General features: G+C 41.8%; 1 protein-coding gene across 1 annotated transcript in view; it reads right to left on the bottom strand.

Annotated features, from left to right (window-relative positions):
• LOC126456201 (esterase E4-like) overlaps positions 1 to 9,403 on the bottom strand; it is a 405,384-nt gene extending 395,981 nt beyond the window's left edge. The window contains exon 1 of the mRNA XM_050091955.1: positions 9,397 to 9,403. Within this exon, the coding sequence (XP_049947912.1) occupies positions 9,397 to 9,403 (7 nt within the window). The remainder of the gene's footprint in view (positions 1 to 9,396) is intronic.
• Between the last annotated feature and the right edge of the window lie 8,106 nt (positions 9,404 to 17,509).

Here is a 17,509-nt window from a genome sequence, read left to right as displayed (position 1 = left end):
GTGTAGTGTAAGCAATCTCTTTAGTAGATGTGTTCTGCCAATAAACCGTAGTCTTTGCTTTGCTTTCACCACAACACACTCTAAGTAATCGTTCCAATTTAAGTTATTTGTAGTTGTAATCCCTGAGTATTTAGCTGAATTTACAGCATTTATATTTTTGTCATTTATCGTGTAACCGTTTCTTTTACTACTCATGTGGATGACTCCACATTTCCATTATTTAGAGTCAATTTCCACTTTTCGCACCATACAGATGTCTTGTCTAAATAATTTTAGAATTGGATTCGACTATATGATGACTTTGTATGAGCGTAAATGTTAGCATCATGTGCAAGCAATCTAAGTAGCCCAGACTGTCTCCTAGATAGTTTATAATCACCAGGAACAGTGCAGGGCGTATAATACTTCCTCGGTGAACACATATGTTACTTCTGGTTTAGTTGATTAGTTTCCGTCAGTTACTACGAACTATTATCTTTCTAACATGAAATCACGTATCTGCTCAGACAACTGAGACGATACTCCACAGGTACGCAATTTGATTACAAGTAACTTCTGAGGAACGGTGTCAAACGTTTTCTGGAAATATGGAATCAATTTCTAAAAATATGGAATCAATTTGACATTCACTGTCAGCAGCACTCGTAACTTCGTGAGAATAAAGAGCTAGTAGTGTTCAGAACTATATTTTCTGAATCGTTGTTAGCTGTTTGTCAATGGATCGTTTTCTTCGAGGTATTCGTAATGTTCGACGTAAGCATATGTTCCAAATAACTACTAGAAATCGACGTTAGCAATGAAGATCTGCAACTCAGCGGATTACTCCTGTTTCCTTTTTTGGACTTTTCAGTGTTTCGGTAACGATCTTCGACGAGCGAGCGGCTGTATGCGATTGCGAAGTTTGGAGATATTGTATCAGCATACTCTGAAAGGAACCTGAGTGGTATATAATCCTGACCGGTCCCGGCGGGGTCAGGGATTTTCTCTGCCTCGTGATGACTGGGTGTTGTGTGATGTCCTTAGGTTAGTTAGGTTTAAGTAGTTCTGAGTTCAAGGGGACTTATGACCATAGATGTTGAGTCCCATAGTGCTCAGAGCCATTTGAACCATTTTTTGAATCCTGACCGGAGGCCTTGCTTTTATTAAGTGATTTAATCTGCTTCGCTACACTGAGAATATCTCCTTTTAAGTTACTCATGTTTGCAGTTTTTCTTGATGAGAATTCTGCAGTAACTGTCAATACTATCACCCAATCAGCTTAACAGCTCACGCATCCAAACTGCTGACTTTCGGAAAAACATCACCCACACTATTCCGAAGACTGCAAGAGGCGACAAGTGCGAAAATTATCACACAATCAGCTTAGCAGCTGATGCATCCAGGTTGCTGAGAAGAATAATATACAGAAGACTGGAAAAGAGAACTGAGGATCTGTTAGATGACGATCAGTTTGACTTTAGGATGGTAAAGACACAGTATAGGAGGTTCTGGCGTTGCACCCCTGATAATGAAAGCAAGGCTTAGCAAAAATCAGGACAAGTTTACATGATTTGTCGACCTAGAAAGGTGTTCGACAATGTTAACATGATGCAAGATGTTAGAAATTGACAGCAAAATTAGTGAACGCTGTGGGGAAAGATGTGTAATATACAAGTAGATTAAAAAATATGGTCTCAGTTTCAGTCATACGTGTAAGGTATTCCCTGTTGCGAATATGGAGTACCATCAGCTGTATAACTGAATGATGACAATGAAAATTTGTGCCGGATCGGGGCTCGAATCCGGATTTCCTGCTTATCTCGAGCGCACGCCTTACCATTTTGCCTTCCGAGCATCACTCACGGTCACACCCAAATTGCCATACGATGTTAGCCACGTGTATATTCTTTTCTTGTGTTAATTTACAGATTAGCAATTTTCGTTTTTCTTTACTTTACTTGTACTGTGAAACCTTGCTTGTTGCCAAATTTCTTGTCTCTATGCTAAGGGCAAGCAACCTATAGGTTTTGATGAGTGACTTTTCCAGTATCAAAATATGTGATATAATGGCCGTATGTTTTGATTGCATCGACTTAGAAGGTTAGAATTTTTACAACCCCAAGGGACCATAGATATTAGTATGTGACATAATTTTCAACTTGATACGTCAAACTAGTCCAGAAAAAAGGGTCTTAACTGACGGATAAAAAAATGTCAAAAAATATTTATCGTGTGATACAACTACAAATTAACAGTTTCCGGATTTTTTCTTTTACTTGTACTGTGAAACCTTGCTTCTTGCCACATTGCATGATTCTAGGTTGCAAGTGCTACTTTGAGATGAAGAAGTTGGCACAGGAGGGGAATTCGTGGCGGGTCGCATCAAACCAGTCAGAAGACTGTTTAATGGCATACGTGCAGTAGGTTTTGATGAGTGAGTTTCCGAGTATAAATGGCCGTACCTTTTGTGTGAAGTGACTTAAAAGATTAAATTTTTGCACCGCCATGAGACCATAGACTTTAATATATGACATAATTTATATCTCAGCCCGTCCATGAGAAAAAGTATTCTAAACAGTCGGGCAGACAGACGGACAACAAAGTGATCATATAAGGGCTCTGTTTTTACAGACTAAGGCACAGAACCATAATAATGAACTAGTAGTTGTGTGCTGATGCTACTGCGACAGTACAAAATATAGAAAATGTCATAGAAACAGTAACTGACATTTCCAAAGAAATATAGTGCTAGAGTCTGAAATCGTGCTGCCTCTACATGAAGCAAAAGTAACGCAATTTGTAACGAAATATGCATTTAAAAAGAAGAGGAAACAACTGTAATAAAAAATATAAGCGTTACGAAGATATATTTATATTGGACATAAAAATTTCTCATTGCAGCCTGCATCTTGAAACTCACCAGGGTAGCCAAGAGCGCTGACGCGCTGCTTCCTGGACTCGAGTAGGCGCGCCGGCCTCAGATCGAATCCGTCTGGCGGATTCGACGAGCGCCGGGTGTGCCAGCCAGCCTGAATATGGTTTTTAGTCGGTTTTCCACATCCCATTAGATGAATACTGGGCTGGTCCCCACGTTTTGCCTCAGTTCCAAGGCTCGCAGACATCTGAACACATTTTCACTATTCCATGGATTACACTAGATGCAGACAGTTGTGGTACACTATTTCCTTTCCGGAGGGTACGTGGTGGTGACAGGAAGGCCATCCGGCCACCCATTCAAATTAACATGCCACATCTAGTTAACCGGCAGACCCTGCAAGTCGGGATTAGATGCTAGGAAAGAGAGAGAGAGACTTTATCTTGAAAGTAAAATTTTGTTAAGAATACATTTAATAAATTATGTGATAACGTTCAGTTCACAAGGAAAGTAAAGCAAAGGTTTACAAAAACATACACTATGTGTGAGTGAGAGATGGTTGCTTTTAAAGAAGTGTAGAATAAAAGTTACTGTGTAGGAAATGACCCATTGTTTTACTGATTACACACACGATAAGAGACGGAAATTAGCGCAGAAAGCACAAAATTTTGCTTATGCAAAAACAAAAAACCAAAAAAATAGAGAAAGGCTCAGCTGGGCTAACCACTTAGAACGAATGTAGTGTTACGCAGCAGAATAATTTTAATGTACATGATTAAGATTTTAAAAGTTCTACCAGAACAGATTAGGTTAGTTCTCTGTGCAATCTGTATGTCAACAAGGAATACTGTCAATGTAACAGACCTCAGAGGTTGGTAGGCAGCAATACAAGCGTTGCTGCGCTACATACAAAGCACTGTGAGGTAACATTACGTAACTTCACCGCCTGAGTTCCACTACAAAAGCAAACCTAAAAAGAAACGACCGTGCTCGGCGACCCAGAATAGGTACAGAATTATCACAGCTATGAAAAGAGCGTTGTTGGGTCCGATAAATGAGGGCAAATGAGCTCATACACTCACAGCCACCGTGTCATGGCGCATGCTGTGATCTTTAAACACGGAAAATTTCGGAATGTACATTCTGTCAGTGTCGGTAGAGCCAAAGAGAATGACGTGCTATTGAGTTTCACTGAAACGATCTGGTTGGTTACTTCAACGATGTGAAACAGCCAACGTGATGCATACCAAAGTCTCGATCTGCCGTTGCTGCCTACTGGGTCATCGCAGATGAGAAGACTGGTGTGAGACCATCCCTTCTACACTACGGGTCTTCCTGGATGATATGCAAGCTGTCATCTTCACACTGACGAGGCATGGCATACAGCAATTTTTTCTAAATCGCTTTGCAACTGACACTGGTCTTCGGATGAACTTAATAGACGGTAAATTACAGTATCATCTGCGAACAACCTAAGAGAACTGCTCATATTGTAACCCAGGTCATTTATATACAGATCAGGAACAACAGAGGTCTCAGGACGCTTCCCTGGGGAACACCTGACACCACTTCAGTTTTACTCGATGATTTGCCGTCTATTACTACGAACTGCGACCTTCCTGACAGGAAATCACGAATCCAGTCGCACAACTGAGACGATACCCCATAGGCTCGCAGCTTGATTAGAAGTCGTTTGTGACGAACGGTGTCAAAAGCTTTCCATTATCAGCACTCCACGTGGCCGTGGCACTGAACAGTGGCAGCGACATCATGATTCGCTGAAAGGCGTCAGCACCCCTTTGCACTATGTGCGCTCACACCCGGTCGCCGGCTGCAGCTCTGACGATCATTAAATGTTGTTATAGATACTGCTCTCTCAATGACGCCTCTGGGTGTGAACTCGACCAGTCACCCACTGTACGCTCCAACTCCTGTTGACAACGCGACCCCAACTAGCGGATGAGTCACAACAGTAAGTCGTTATGTCAGCAGGAAGACATCCTGCTTGGAATGTATGTAAATGCCTTTTTAAGGCTAGAGGTTGTCGCAGCGTAAGCCAGCCAAGGATGACACGTTTGCGCAATAGGCGGTACAGCCTCACGCTTCAAGTGCTGATGATAAATATGGCTAAGAGTGAGGATATAAAAAAACGTTCACAAGTAGCTAGTTACATTGGATCCATACAACCTCCTGACCTTAAGCCAATGCAACGACTACCGAGACCATTAGTGGTTGCATGTGAACAGGGAGCGAGCTGTTGAAGAGACACGCAAATAGTACGGCATTCACGTTTAGTGATGTCGTATAGTCACTGCTATGGCGAGCGGTAACGCACACACACGCACTGAAACTTTGAGATAAAACATGCAGTGTTCATACTTGCTCTTGTTACTCGTGTCGTATTTCGTTGCCACGTGATTTTTGCAGTGCCATTAGGTGATGCTTCACTGCAGTTGCCAATGAGGTTCTACAATTGAAATTTCGTCGGCTTGAACCAAAAACATGTTACAACCATTGCAGTACACAGTACTGAGCTTAACGACTTTATTTTGTATGTTTTTCTGAATGAGCTATGTTGATGGAAGTTACAAGAAGCATGTTTGGTGTTGAGGTTATGCAATCGAACCTTGTCAATTTTTTATATTATCAGAGACTGGTAAACAACCGATCCTTTAACGAATCGAACTCCCATGTATGAAAAAGCTTAGAACTTGTACTCCTTTACAAATGAGTTAATATATTAAATATTTGACGTTTAGTATGTAAGCGAGAATAAGTTTTCAAAGCGGTTTGAAATTACGTTTAAAGTTTGCTGGAAGACGCTGAGTACTCTCGTCATCAAACACTGGATGAGTAGGCTGAGTAGTTTACGCTCTGTTCTAATCAAAAGATAGCTTTTCAAGCAGCTCAATGTTTATGACGTTATATCTCCTGAACGATACCTCTTAAGGTGATATACTTCATAGGTAAATTAGTTGGTACACGTGAATAATATCTACAAAATGTGTTCCGGGTAGAGTCAGAAGGAAAGCAATAAAATAAAACATCATGCCTAATGCGGCAGTTTTACTGCACGAACAGCGAAAAAGTCGCAAAGGATTAACTTTTTTCCATTTATTATTTTGAAGGGGATGTGTGTGAGAAGAAGTTTCGTAATGGTTTGAAATTATATATAAAGTTTGTTGCACGTCAGTAAGTGCTCTCATTCTTACATACTGGATGAATACAGTTTGGCTATTTGCACTCAGTTCGCCGCCTCAAGACATACACACAGTTTCCAGCTGTGTTACTTGTCTTGCTGTGTTAAACTTTTGACATAAGATTGTTCTTCTTAGTCAGTAGATTATGACAGGATATTAAACTTTTACATTTTGTCAACAATTACGTGGAATAGAGAAAATCATTTTTTTTTTTTTTGCCTCTGAAAACTTGGAGTGTCTTCCACGAACCATGAACCGGGTTAGGCGGTTAGTAACACAGATGTTGCAAATTAATTCAGGTTATGCTCATAACTGTGCATTGTTGAATGCCTTCAACTTCACGAAATTATACACTTCTGGCCACCCACCTGTGGCTGTGTGTTACCAGTGTACAAAAATGAACTTTATAGGAAGATTGTGATATTTACTGTTCGAGAATTTGCTACTGAGGCTGTTTAATAAAGTTTGAAGACAGTATGTCCATAATCAGCCACAGAAAAACAGCAAGTTTATCCACCAGTGTCGCAATTTATGACATTTTAGCGCAACATAGCATGTTAGAAACGGTGCAATTTGAGGAGATACTTAACGGATTGTATCAGTTGAAATGCATAATTTCGTAATACCCAAGCATAACTTCGAAATGCACCACATACGATATTTTACTTAATGGATTGTATCAGTTGAAATGCATAATTTCGTAATACCCAAGTATAACTTCGAAATGCACCACATACGATATTTTAGCGTTGTAAACATTGCTTATGTCAAGGACAGTGTTGATCTAGGTTCCACGTAGACCTATCATGAACAAAAATTCCATGTTTGCACCAAAATAAAACAGAACATAAAAGTATCTGTGTTATTCATCGAAATACGTAATGACTTCTATAACTGCGCAAGCCACGCACATGTCTCTTATTGTAATATGCAAGAATAAGTTCGATAGGCACCACACATGATAAAATTGTTTGATCAAAGACAGCAATGAACAAGCTTCCCCACAGATATCTAATCATGAACGACAATTCATTTTTTGAATCAAAATAAAGTTATCTATATTATTCATCAAACTATGTAAAGATTTCTTCTGTAACAGTACACGTGAAACTAATGTTGTAACTTAACTCTTCTCCAAAAGTACACTACTGGCCATTAAACTTGCTACACAAAGAAGAAATGCAGATGATAAACGGGTATTCATTGGACAAATATATTATACTAGAACTGACATGTGATTGCATTTTCACGCAATTTGGGCGCATAGAGCCTGAGAAATCAGTACCCAGAACAACCACCTCTGGCCGTAATAACGGCCTTGATACGCCTTGAGTCAAACAGAGCTTGGATGGCGTGTACAGGTACAGCTGCCCATGCAGCTTCAACACGATACCGCAGTTCATCAAGAGTAGTCACTGGCGTATTGTGACGAGCCAGTTGCTCGGCCACCATTGACCAGACTTTTCAATTGGTGGCCAGGGCAGCAGACGAACATTTTCTGTATCCAGATAGGCCCGCACAGAACCTGCAACATCCGGTCGTGCATTATCTAGATGAAATGTAGGGTTTCACAGGGATCGAATGAAGGGTAGATAAAATGACGTTTTGCCATTCGTGCACCCTGATTCGTCGTTGAGCACACCATCGCAGGCGCTCCTGTCTGTGATGCAACGTCAAGGGTAAATGCAGCCATGGTCTCCGAGCTGACAGTCCATGTTGCTGCAAACATCGTCGAACTGTTCATGCAGATGGTTGTTGTCTTGCAAACGTCCCTATCTGTTGACTCAGGAATCGAGACGTGGCTGCACAATCCTTTACAGCCATGCGGATAAGATACCTGTCACCTCGATTGTTAGTGATACGAGGCCGTTGGGCTCTAGCAAGGCGTTCCGTATTACCTTCTTGAACCCACCGATTCCATATTCTGCTAACAGTCATTGGATCTCGACCAACGCGAGCAGCAGTGTCGCGATACGATAAACCTCAATCGCGATAGGCTACAATCCGACCTACAATCCGACCTTTATCCATGTCGGAAACGTGATGGTACACATTTCTCCTCCTTACACGAGGCATCACATCAACGTTTCTCCAGGCAACGCTGGTCAACTGCTGTTTGTGTATGAGAAATCGGTTGGAAACTTCCCTCATGTCAGCACGTTGTACGTGTCGCCACCGGCGCCAACTTTGTGTGAATGCTTTAAAGCTAATTATTTGCATATCACAGCATCTTCTTCCTGTCGGTTAAATTTCGCGTCTCTGGTACGTCATCTTCGTGGAGTAGCAACTTTAATGGTCAGTAGTGTAGATCGCCCAGGTAAGCAGTGTCATGTCAGCATCAAAGCGAAAATTTCGTGCGATCACCTTAACTAGTATCTTCATATCCAAATTTTGCGTGAAGCATCTTTACAAGTATCTTCATGTCCAAATTTTACATTAAGAGGACGATTACCATAGATAATGGTTGCAAAACTTGGGGGTGGAAGTAATTTCCTCATGATGGGTCACGATCAAGTAACATGGCTCGAAAAAACTGGGACCATGCACAGAAAGAATTGCTACTGCATTTTACGCATGGCAACTTAAAGAAATACGGAATAAGACGAAGAGAAATAACACTTTCATTCAAAGACAAGAATTACACTGAAGTCAGTGTTATTTACGATTGTCTTCTGGACATTACAAAAGCCAGGACGCGGTTCTTAATAGGGTTTGTGATCGGCACGGACAGCAGTGCATGCTCTACAACGTACTCCCACGCTGGCCACAAGGTTGGTAAAGAGTTCTTGAGACAGGGCGCTCCATCCTCTACCAGTGCGTTTGACAACTGATGGATGACTGTTGATAGACGTGCCGCAGTACGTCTCCCCAACGCATCCCATACCTCCTCGGTGCGATTTCAGTCGGGGGGGGGGGGGGGGGGGGGGGGGGGGAATGGACAGGCCAGTCCAATCGCCTAATGTCTTCTCGTTCCAAGAAGTTCTCCACTTGCGCAGCTCGATGAGGCCGCACGTTGTCATCCATAAAAATGAAATAAGCCCCGAATACATCCCAGAAGAGACGCACATGGGGAAGGCGTACAGTGTCACAATGACGCTGACAGGTGGGTGTAACGTGTTCAAACATTTGAAGGTCAGTACGCCCATGCAGCAATATGTCTCCTCACCCAATAACGTCACCGGTTCAGGTGTAAAAACGTAGATCATATTTCGTTTTACAACTAAAATGGTTATATTTACACGTTGAATACGGAATTATAACATGGTATCTCTATAAGAGGGTTTAATGGGCGTGTATCACAAGGACATGTTAAGAACTTAGCCAAAGAAATATCCAACTTACCTTTCATGTTAATGTCTCTGATAAACCGAATATCACACGGTTCACACAGTGGCTCCACTTTTTTACGATCACTGTTCTGACAAATGGTAGAGTCACTTGATGTACGGATGTGATGACTGTAGGTCACAGAAAAGTATTGGCTGTTAAATGTGCCGTACTGTATGTCAGCCCTGTTTAGTGTCTTCGATATGTACTCATACCCTGTGATACGACAACTGGTCTATACGACCAGAAATATGTTTTTTTTTCTTTTTTTCCGACGATGACATCGCACGCTAACAGGTCACATATATAAGAAATGTTTGCAGATAAGCAATGACTTTTTGATCCTATTCCTACAGCGTACAATATGTACACTTTATTAATTTTCTGTTCAACATGCACTTGACAATAGCTACAAATTCGAAATCACGATTGTTTGAGATAAATGAACAGTAATTTACTCTCAAATGTCGGAAACTTTCTTCAAAACGCTCAACATGCTTGTAGTCTTCTTCGAAGGAAAAGGAAAGTGTTTACTGTTAGAGATATTTGTCGACGAGGTGAGCACTAAGCAGTCAATCGTTCGCATGTTGTAGGATTGAGTCAGCATGAATGAACCAGCACAGCAATTGACATAACATCAAAAATGTCATGTGTATGTAGACCTTAGCAGTTTCAAGTGGAAGTAGAAATCTTTACGTTCATTTACATGTATCTAACTCACTCATACGTGCGGCTTGTTTAAACTCACTACTTTTAAGGGTTATAACAGTCAGGGGTCCCATATCACTCCAACTGCACACGCCCTACACCATTACAGAGCCTCCACCAGCTTGAACAATCCTTACTGACATGCAGGATCCGTGGATTCATGATGCTGTTTCCATACCCGTACATGTCCATCCGCTCGATACAAATTGAAAAGAGACTGGTCCGAGCAGGCAACATGTTTACAGTCATCGACAGTCCATTGTCGATGCTGACGGGCCTGGCGAGGCGTAAAGCTCTGTCTCGTGCAGTCATCAAAGGTGCAACAGTAGGCCTTCGACTCCGAAAGCCGTTATCGATGATGTTTCGTTGAAAGTTTCGCACGCTGACACTTGATGATGGCCCAGAATTGAAATCTGTAAATTCGGGAAAGTGTTGCACTTCTGTCACGTTGAACGATTCTCTTCAGTCGTTCTTGCAGGAACTTCCTCCGGTCGCAGCAGTGTCAGAGGTTTGATGTTTTACCAGATTCCTGATATTCACAGTACACTCGTGAAATGGTCGTACGGAAAAATTCCCACTTCATCGCTTTCTCGGAGATACTGTGTCCCATCGTTCGTGCGCCGACTATAACACAAATTTCAAACTTACTTAAATATTGATAACCTGCCGTTGTAGCAGCACCGCCCGATTTAACAACTGCGCCAGACAGTTGTTGCCTTATATAGGCGTTGCCGACCATAGAGTATAAATATCTATGGAATGAGCATTCGGATGCGCAGAACGAGAAATCTGTCCACAACATCTCCTGCTCAAGTCACGAGGTCCTGGGACAGCGCAGGTTAGTCTGTATAGCGCTTAGCTTATTTTCAGTGTTATTACTTTGTTAGAACAGATAGATCACCTTCAGAAATATCCTGAAAGTTTATATATGCGTTTTATAGACATCTTAACAGTTTTACACCTGGAACTGAAACAGTTTTAAAGCTGTGAAGAGCAAGGGCATTGTGCTTTTTCATCACAGTATCATAGCTCTGTTCCACTTTACTTACTTTTTTTCGGGTGCGGGAAAATAAATGAGAGCCAACAATACCTTGAACTTATTCATGTTGTCTAATCTCGGTTATAATTAATTACTTTACAATGACACAGTATTGGGCGCCGATGTATCACAGGAAGGGAGGGAAGGGGGAACGCATCGCATTTTAAGCAATGAAATTGTTCCGTAAATAAGCAATTTACACCACCTGCTTTATTTACTTGACAGTCAACAATTTTTTTAGGTTTTCTATTGCACTTATTCGTATTGCAAATTTATCTAGCATTTATCTCGTAAACACACGGGCAAAAAAAAAAAAAAAAAGAAAAATTATTGCAGAAATTTGCTCTACTACAATACGACAATATAATACCGCATCTGGATATTTTTAAACACATAAGGCGCCTCACATCAATATGATATTCACCATTAGAGATTTGTTGTACGTACCTATGAAAAGTAACTGGTCGTCCTTTAACGTAGTTCTCTTTGCATCTGTAGCAACAACAACACTGCACCAGGGCTGTTATTACTTCTGAAATGTGTAAGAACGTGCGTAAAAACAGATGAATGCGTGTAATATTAAAATTTCGCTGTTACCACCAATTGCAGACAAGCAGCGACGTCCCACTACCACGTGACTAGCCCGGTTTGATGTTGGAAACATGCGCAGTAGGATATGCTCACTCCATAGATATTTATACTCTATTTTGTCGACCGCAGCGCCGTACTCTGCCTGTTTACGTATCTCTTTATTTGAATACGCATGGGCTAAACCAGTTTCCTTGGCGCTTCAGTGTAATTTGAAAGTATTATTTTAGTAGTGTCGTGTTTCCGAGTTGATAACTGTGAAATATTCGAAAATAAGTGGATCCGTGTGTCGCGTGTAAACCATACTGTGTAACACAATTAAAGGACCTTACAGCTCACATGAGCTGTAGCTGTTTCTTGGCATGTGTCGTCACCTTGCTGTTTGAAGCATCGCCTAGCTGTCCGAAGCGTCACAAATGGTTCAAATGGCTCTGAGCACTATGGGACTCAACTGCTGTGGTCATCAGTCCCCTAGAACTTAGAACTACTTAAACCTAACTAACATAAGGACATCACACACATCCATGCCCGAGGCAGGATTCGAACCTGCGACCGTAGCAGTCGCACGGTTCCGGACTGCGCGCCTAGAACCGCGAGACCACCGCGGCCAGCGAAGCGTCACAGAGCCAGAGCGTAACGTCGCAGGGCGCCACTCATTTTTACCATTACATGGGGACGTTGTAGGCACATTTGAGCTAAATTTCACAGTTAGGCGTCGCAGTGGGAGACAGTTAAGTGGGTTTCGAAAAAATGATCCTTTAATTTTGTTGGGTAGTGTAGAATTCTGTCTTTTAGCCCAATGTAGGTATTGTTGTGTAAATGTTGACTTCAAAAATTAGTATTTAGGTACAAAAATATTGAACAATCTATAAAAAGAAATTGACCACACTTCATGAAACAAAAAATAAGTATTACAGAAATTCTAGAGAAAACGATTATCTAGGATCGTATGTCAAACAACTCTATGATGATACCGAGGACGATGATGTGACAAGTACCTCATATAAAATTATGCATCTGTCATAAGTTCTAGTCCCTACAGGCATTATTGGATCGTTACGCAGCTCCTTGGTTTTTGCACATGGTGAGCTTTATTTGTGCGTTCTCAAGCATGTTATGTTTACATACCTCGACAGTCACTTTCTAATAATTTTGTATTAGATGTCTAGAAATGGTTCAAAGGCTCTGAGCACTATGGGACTTAACTTCTGAGGTCATCAGTCCCCTAGAATGTAGAACTACTTAAACCTAACTAACCTAAGGACATCACACACATCCATGCCCGAGGCAGGATTTGAACCTGCGACCGTAGCGGTCACATTTCACAGTAACAGCCTTAAATAACACATCTTCGCGATATTCTATAATTTGCCACACCATGAAGGTATTAAACAAATTTCGTATCTCACGAGTCTATTATTGTCAACAACAATTTTTCGTAACTAAGGACTTACAAGAAAAGCACAAATATTAAACCATGTCATTTCGAAAGATGACACGAACATTGCGCTTTAACTTGAGCGATGATAGTAATCATCTCGATGTATTTCTTGACATAGCGGTAGATTATGCATCTAACCAGCACGCCCAGCAGAAAAGCGACTGCTGTATGTCAGTGTTTTACAGTGTCCTTCATATCTTATTTCCCATTCTTCCGCAGCCTGAAGGCACCAACTTCCTTAGTCTGTGGGTGCCGGGCCGGCGGCAGTCTTGTTATCTCGCATCGAGGTCGCTTGATAGCAGAAACGCCAGTTGTGCGCCTCACGCCTCCGACCTTTCCCACAGACGCGGTGCCCACAAACTTAGAACTGTGCGTCACAACGTCCCTTTTTCCCACAGCCAACATTTCTGTCACAGGATTAAGATGGATATGGTGGGAACGACATAGATAAGCCGTGGAAGAGACACTCGTATGTCGTACTCTTTGCTTACGCTTATTTCTATGCGTCGCCTTTTTGAGGATGGCTACAAAATAGTGACCGTTGACGTGATTTCCATAATATTTGAGCTACATTTCATGTACTCGTACATGCGAGTTAAATGAAATTTCAGATGTGATAATGCAAAAAATATAACCCCTCACGTACCGCGGCAGTATCTGTCTAGAACTGTGTGACATTACGCCAACAACTGTACGTAAATGGGGAATAGCTGGCTGAGCGGCTTTTGGGTAGCAGCCGTGGTACGCTGGCCTAGTCAAAGTCACAGTTGGCGCTAGGCAGAGTTCAAGGCTATTGCAGCGAATTGTGAACAGGCGTGGGGCCACTCTGTGGCTCGGTCACTTGGATATCCTGAAGTGGTTGGGGGAGAGACTGCCGCCATGAAGGGCAACAAAACGGAGAGTAGAGTATCGTACCACTGTGTTGTAATTGTTCCGCAGTTGACAACCAAAGGGGTCCTGCTATGAAAAAACCCCAAGATACCACTCACGTTGTCGGGCCATATGGCACGGACAGTCTGGTTGATATTCCACCACTGTTCGGGGCGTTCCTGACATGTCGTCGCTGGTCGTCAGAGCTCACTTCGTAGCGGCACTCCTCACTGAAGACAATGATACTCCAGTCAGTGAAATTCCCGGTAGAAGTCGTGTCTGGAGACGAAGCAGACAGTGGTGGAATACCGACACGAGTGTCGCCCGCCGGGAGTTGTGGCCTGGGGTATGGGGTGCCTTATCACTTCGCAGCAGGACCTCTTCAGTTGTCGTCCGCGGCACTCTTACAGCCCAACGGTACATCGACGATATTCTACTCCCAGTTTTATTGTCCTTTATGGTAAGCCATTCTGGGTGAACACTTCGGTACGCACAATGCGAGAGTTTCTGCTGCTCGTCTTCTAGCTTGCCAAACCCTATCTTGGCCAGCAAGGTCGCCGGATCGCCACAACTGAGAACGTTTGGAGCCTTACGAGCAGGGTCCTCCAAGTAGCTTGGGATTTTGACGATCTAATGCTCCAATTGGACAGAATTTGGCATGATATCCTTCAGGAAGACATCGGATAAATATCGCAGCGAGTCCCAATCAGAATAACTTCTTGCATGAAGAACAGAGGTCGACAGACACGTTATTGACTTGCACAATTTCTTGGTTTTAAGTGTTATTCGATTTTAGAAATACTTCGATGTGCTACAGTTCGGAACGTAGAAATATTTAGGAACTCTACTGCTCGGCTCTACGCCTTTATTCACATTCGTAACTGCCTGCGAATGCTCTGCTTGCTGTGCAAAATCAGTAATTAGTATTGTGTTCAGTAACAAATTACGCGAGGACATCATTCGAATAAATTTGTGTGTTGTTCGAATAAATAAACAATCAAACATTAATCCTTCGCTTGTTCTTATTATTACCCAACGGCATCATATTTTTATTGTTTTCATTTTGCCATCCACAATTCAAGTATTGATTTGTTTCATTATATTACTATTTTGTTATTACTATTCAAGGTGCTTCATGAATAATATGTTCTTCTTAAGGACGTAAAGCAGCAGTGCACGAGCGGTTCCCCTACTTATCACATTAGCCACATTCAAATCAGGTAGTGCACTTTCTCTCTGGTTGTTAGGTAACAACGAACTGATGATGATTGGCAGTTAATTTCTCATTACTGATACCGAATCCCAGTGAATTTGCAACCATTCTATTTCACTCACCTTTCTACTTAACATAAATCCAGAATATACTCTGAGTTTTTGCATAATGCCCTACCTGAAGAGAAACAGCCTCCTCGACGGTAACGGGCATGGATCCCAACATCACTTCCCATGCGATATGCAACTCGCACTGTTCCCAAATGATATCCACGGTGCCATAGATGAAAGTAACTAGATTGATTCCGAGTTTATACACTTAAAGTTTCCGACCCTAATACCTGGGCGTAACATTGTGTTTGATTTGAAAAGATCAGACAGGCACAGCTATAGGTAAAGAAAATAACAGGACTTGATGTATTGGTAGGATAGTGGGAAATTGTAATTTGAGTACGAAACATTTGTACCATACTGAGTACAACTGCAGCAACCAGCTTGTATGTACTTCAGCCATCCACACATCGCCCGCTTGCAGTCTATGCGGATAAAATTAGTATAATAATAGCACGCGCAGACATAGGCTACATCTGCCGTTATTCTCTTCATGTTAAACCCCTGAAACGGAAAGGAAGAAGTCCAACTACATTTGCCAATAAGAAGTGCGCTATTCCATCTGTTTTATAGTGATTCATTTAGTAGAGGTCTTTATCCCCAACGTCGGATTTGGTAGTACTGTGGAACACGTTCAATGCTAACATATTATGATGATTTTGGAGAGCGAAAATCTCCTCTTAAAAATTAAGATGGATGCCACAAACAGGCAAATTGCGAAATTCAGCTCCCTCTGTCCACCCATGCGATACAGACCACCGCAGATAACGGCCTGTAAGTAGACTGTTTAGGTTTTTATGTTGGTAACGCCACGTAGCGCTCTCTATTAAAATCGCTGGCTGCACTGTGTGCAGTCTGTGGCTGGTTGGACTCGTTGTTGGAAGTTATTCGCCAGTGTAGTGTTGGGCAGTTGGACGTGAACAGCCCATAGCGTTGGGCAGTTGGAGGTGAGGCGCCAAGAGTGGTGGATGTGGGGGGAGAGATGCCAGAGTTCTGAGATGTTAATATGAGCGGACGATCTGGACGTGTGTCCGTCAGAAAAAGGAAACTTGTCAAAATAGATGTCAAAAATTTATATATATAAAAGTGTTCAAATGTAATGACATTTGTACACTTTTAAGGTAAATACGTTATTTGTTCTCTATCAAAATCTTTCATTTGCTAACTATACGTCTATCAGTAGTTAGTGCCTTCAGTAGTTAGAATCTTTTATTTATCTGGTTGTACTGGCGCTCGCTGTATTGCAGTAGTTCAAGTAACGAAGATTTTTGTGAGGTAAGTGATTCACGAAGGGTATAGGTTATTGTTAGTCAGAGCTATTCTTTTGTAGGGATGATTGAAAGTCAGATTGCGTTGAGCTAAAATATTGCGTGTCAATTTAGAAATGAGCAGAATAAGTAAAGAGAAAACAGTCTCAGTACGTTCAGTTTCAGTCTGGAATTTGAAAATGAAGTAACGTAGAAGTTTTACCAGCACAGCCATTCTTTTCATTCAAAGGGGATGTTTCAGGCCAGGTTGATGCGGTTTTCCTTGACTTCAGAAAAGCGTTTAGTACAGTTCCGCAATGTCTTTTAGAGAACAAAATACGATCTTAGCGAAGAGCACTCCAGATTTGTTATTGGACTTAGGAACTCTTCGAAGACAGATCTCAACAGGTCAGTCTTAACGGAATAAAACTGACAAATGTAAAGGTAAATTCGTGACCACCTCAAGGAAAAGTAATAGGGCAATTATTGTTTACCGCATATATAAATGATCTACTGGATAACATCGGAATCTCCATAAGAATGTTTGCAGACGATGCAGGTAGCGACGCCAGTAGAAATAACGAATTGCGGAAGACCTTTATGCGACTGATGATTACTGCAGGAACTGGCAGTTGACCCTGAAAATAAATTAATGTGACCTACTGAGGACAAATAGGCGAAGAGACCCACTCTTGTCGGGTTACACTATTAGCAACAAATCACTAGGAACAGTATCTAGAGCAAAGAATCTAGGCGTACATACCTAGATCGCCTTAAAATTGAATGACAAGGCAAAACAAATTATAGGAAAAGCAAGTACCAAGTCTCATTAGCGAATCTTAAGGAAATGTGATTCACCCGCGTAACAATTGGCTTAGAACACTTGTTACATCTATTCTTAAGGATTACTCC

Source organism: Schistocerca serialis, chromosome 2 (assembly GCF_023864345.2).
Source record: "Schistocerca serialis cubense isolate TAMUIC-IGC-003099 chromosome 2, iqSchSeri2.2, whole genome shotgun sequence".
Lineage (NCBI taxonomy): Eukaryota > Metazoa > Arthropoda > Insecta > Orthoptera > Acrididae > Schistocerca > Schistocerca serialis.
This window is presented reverse-complemented; position numbering and strand designations above follow the sequence as displayed.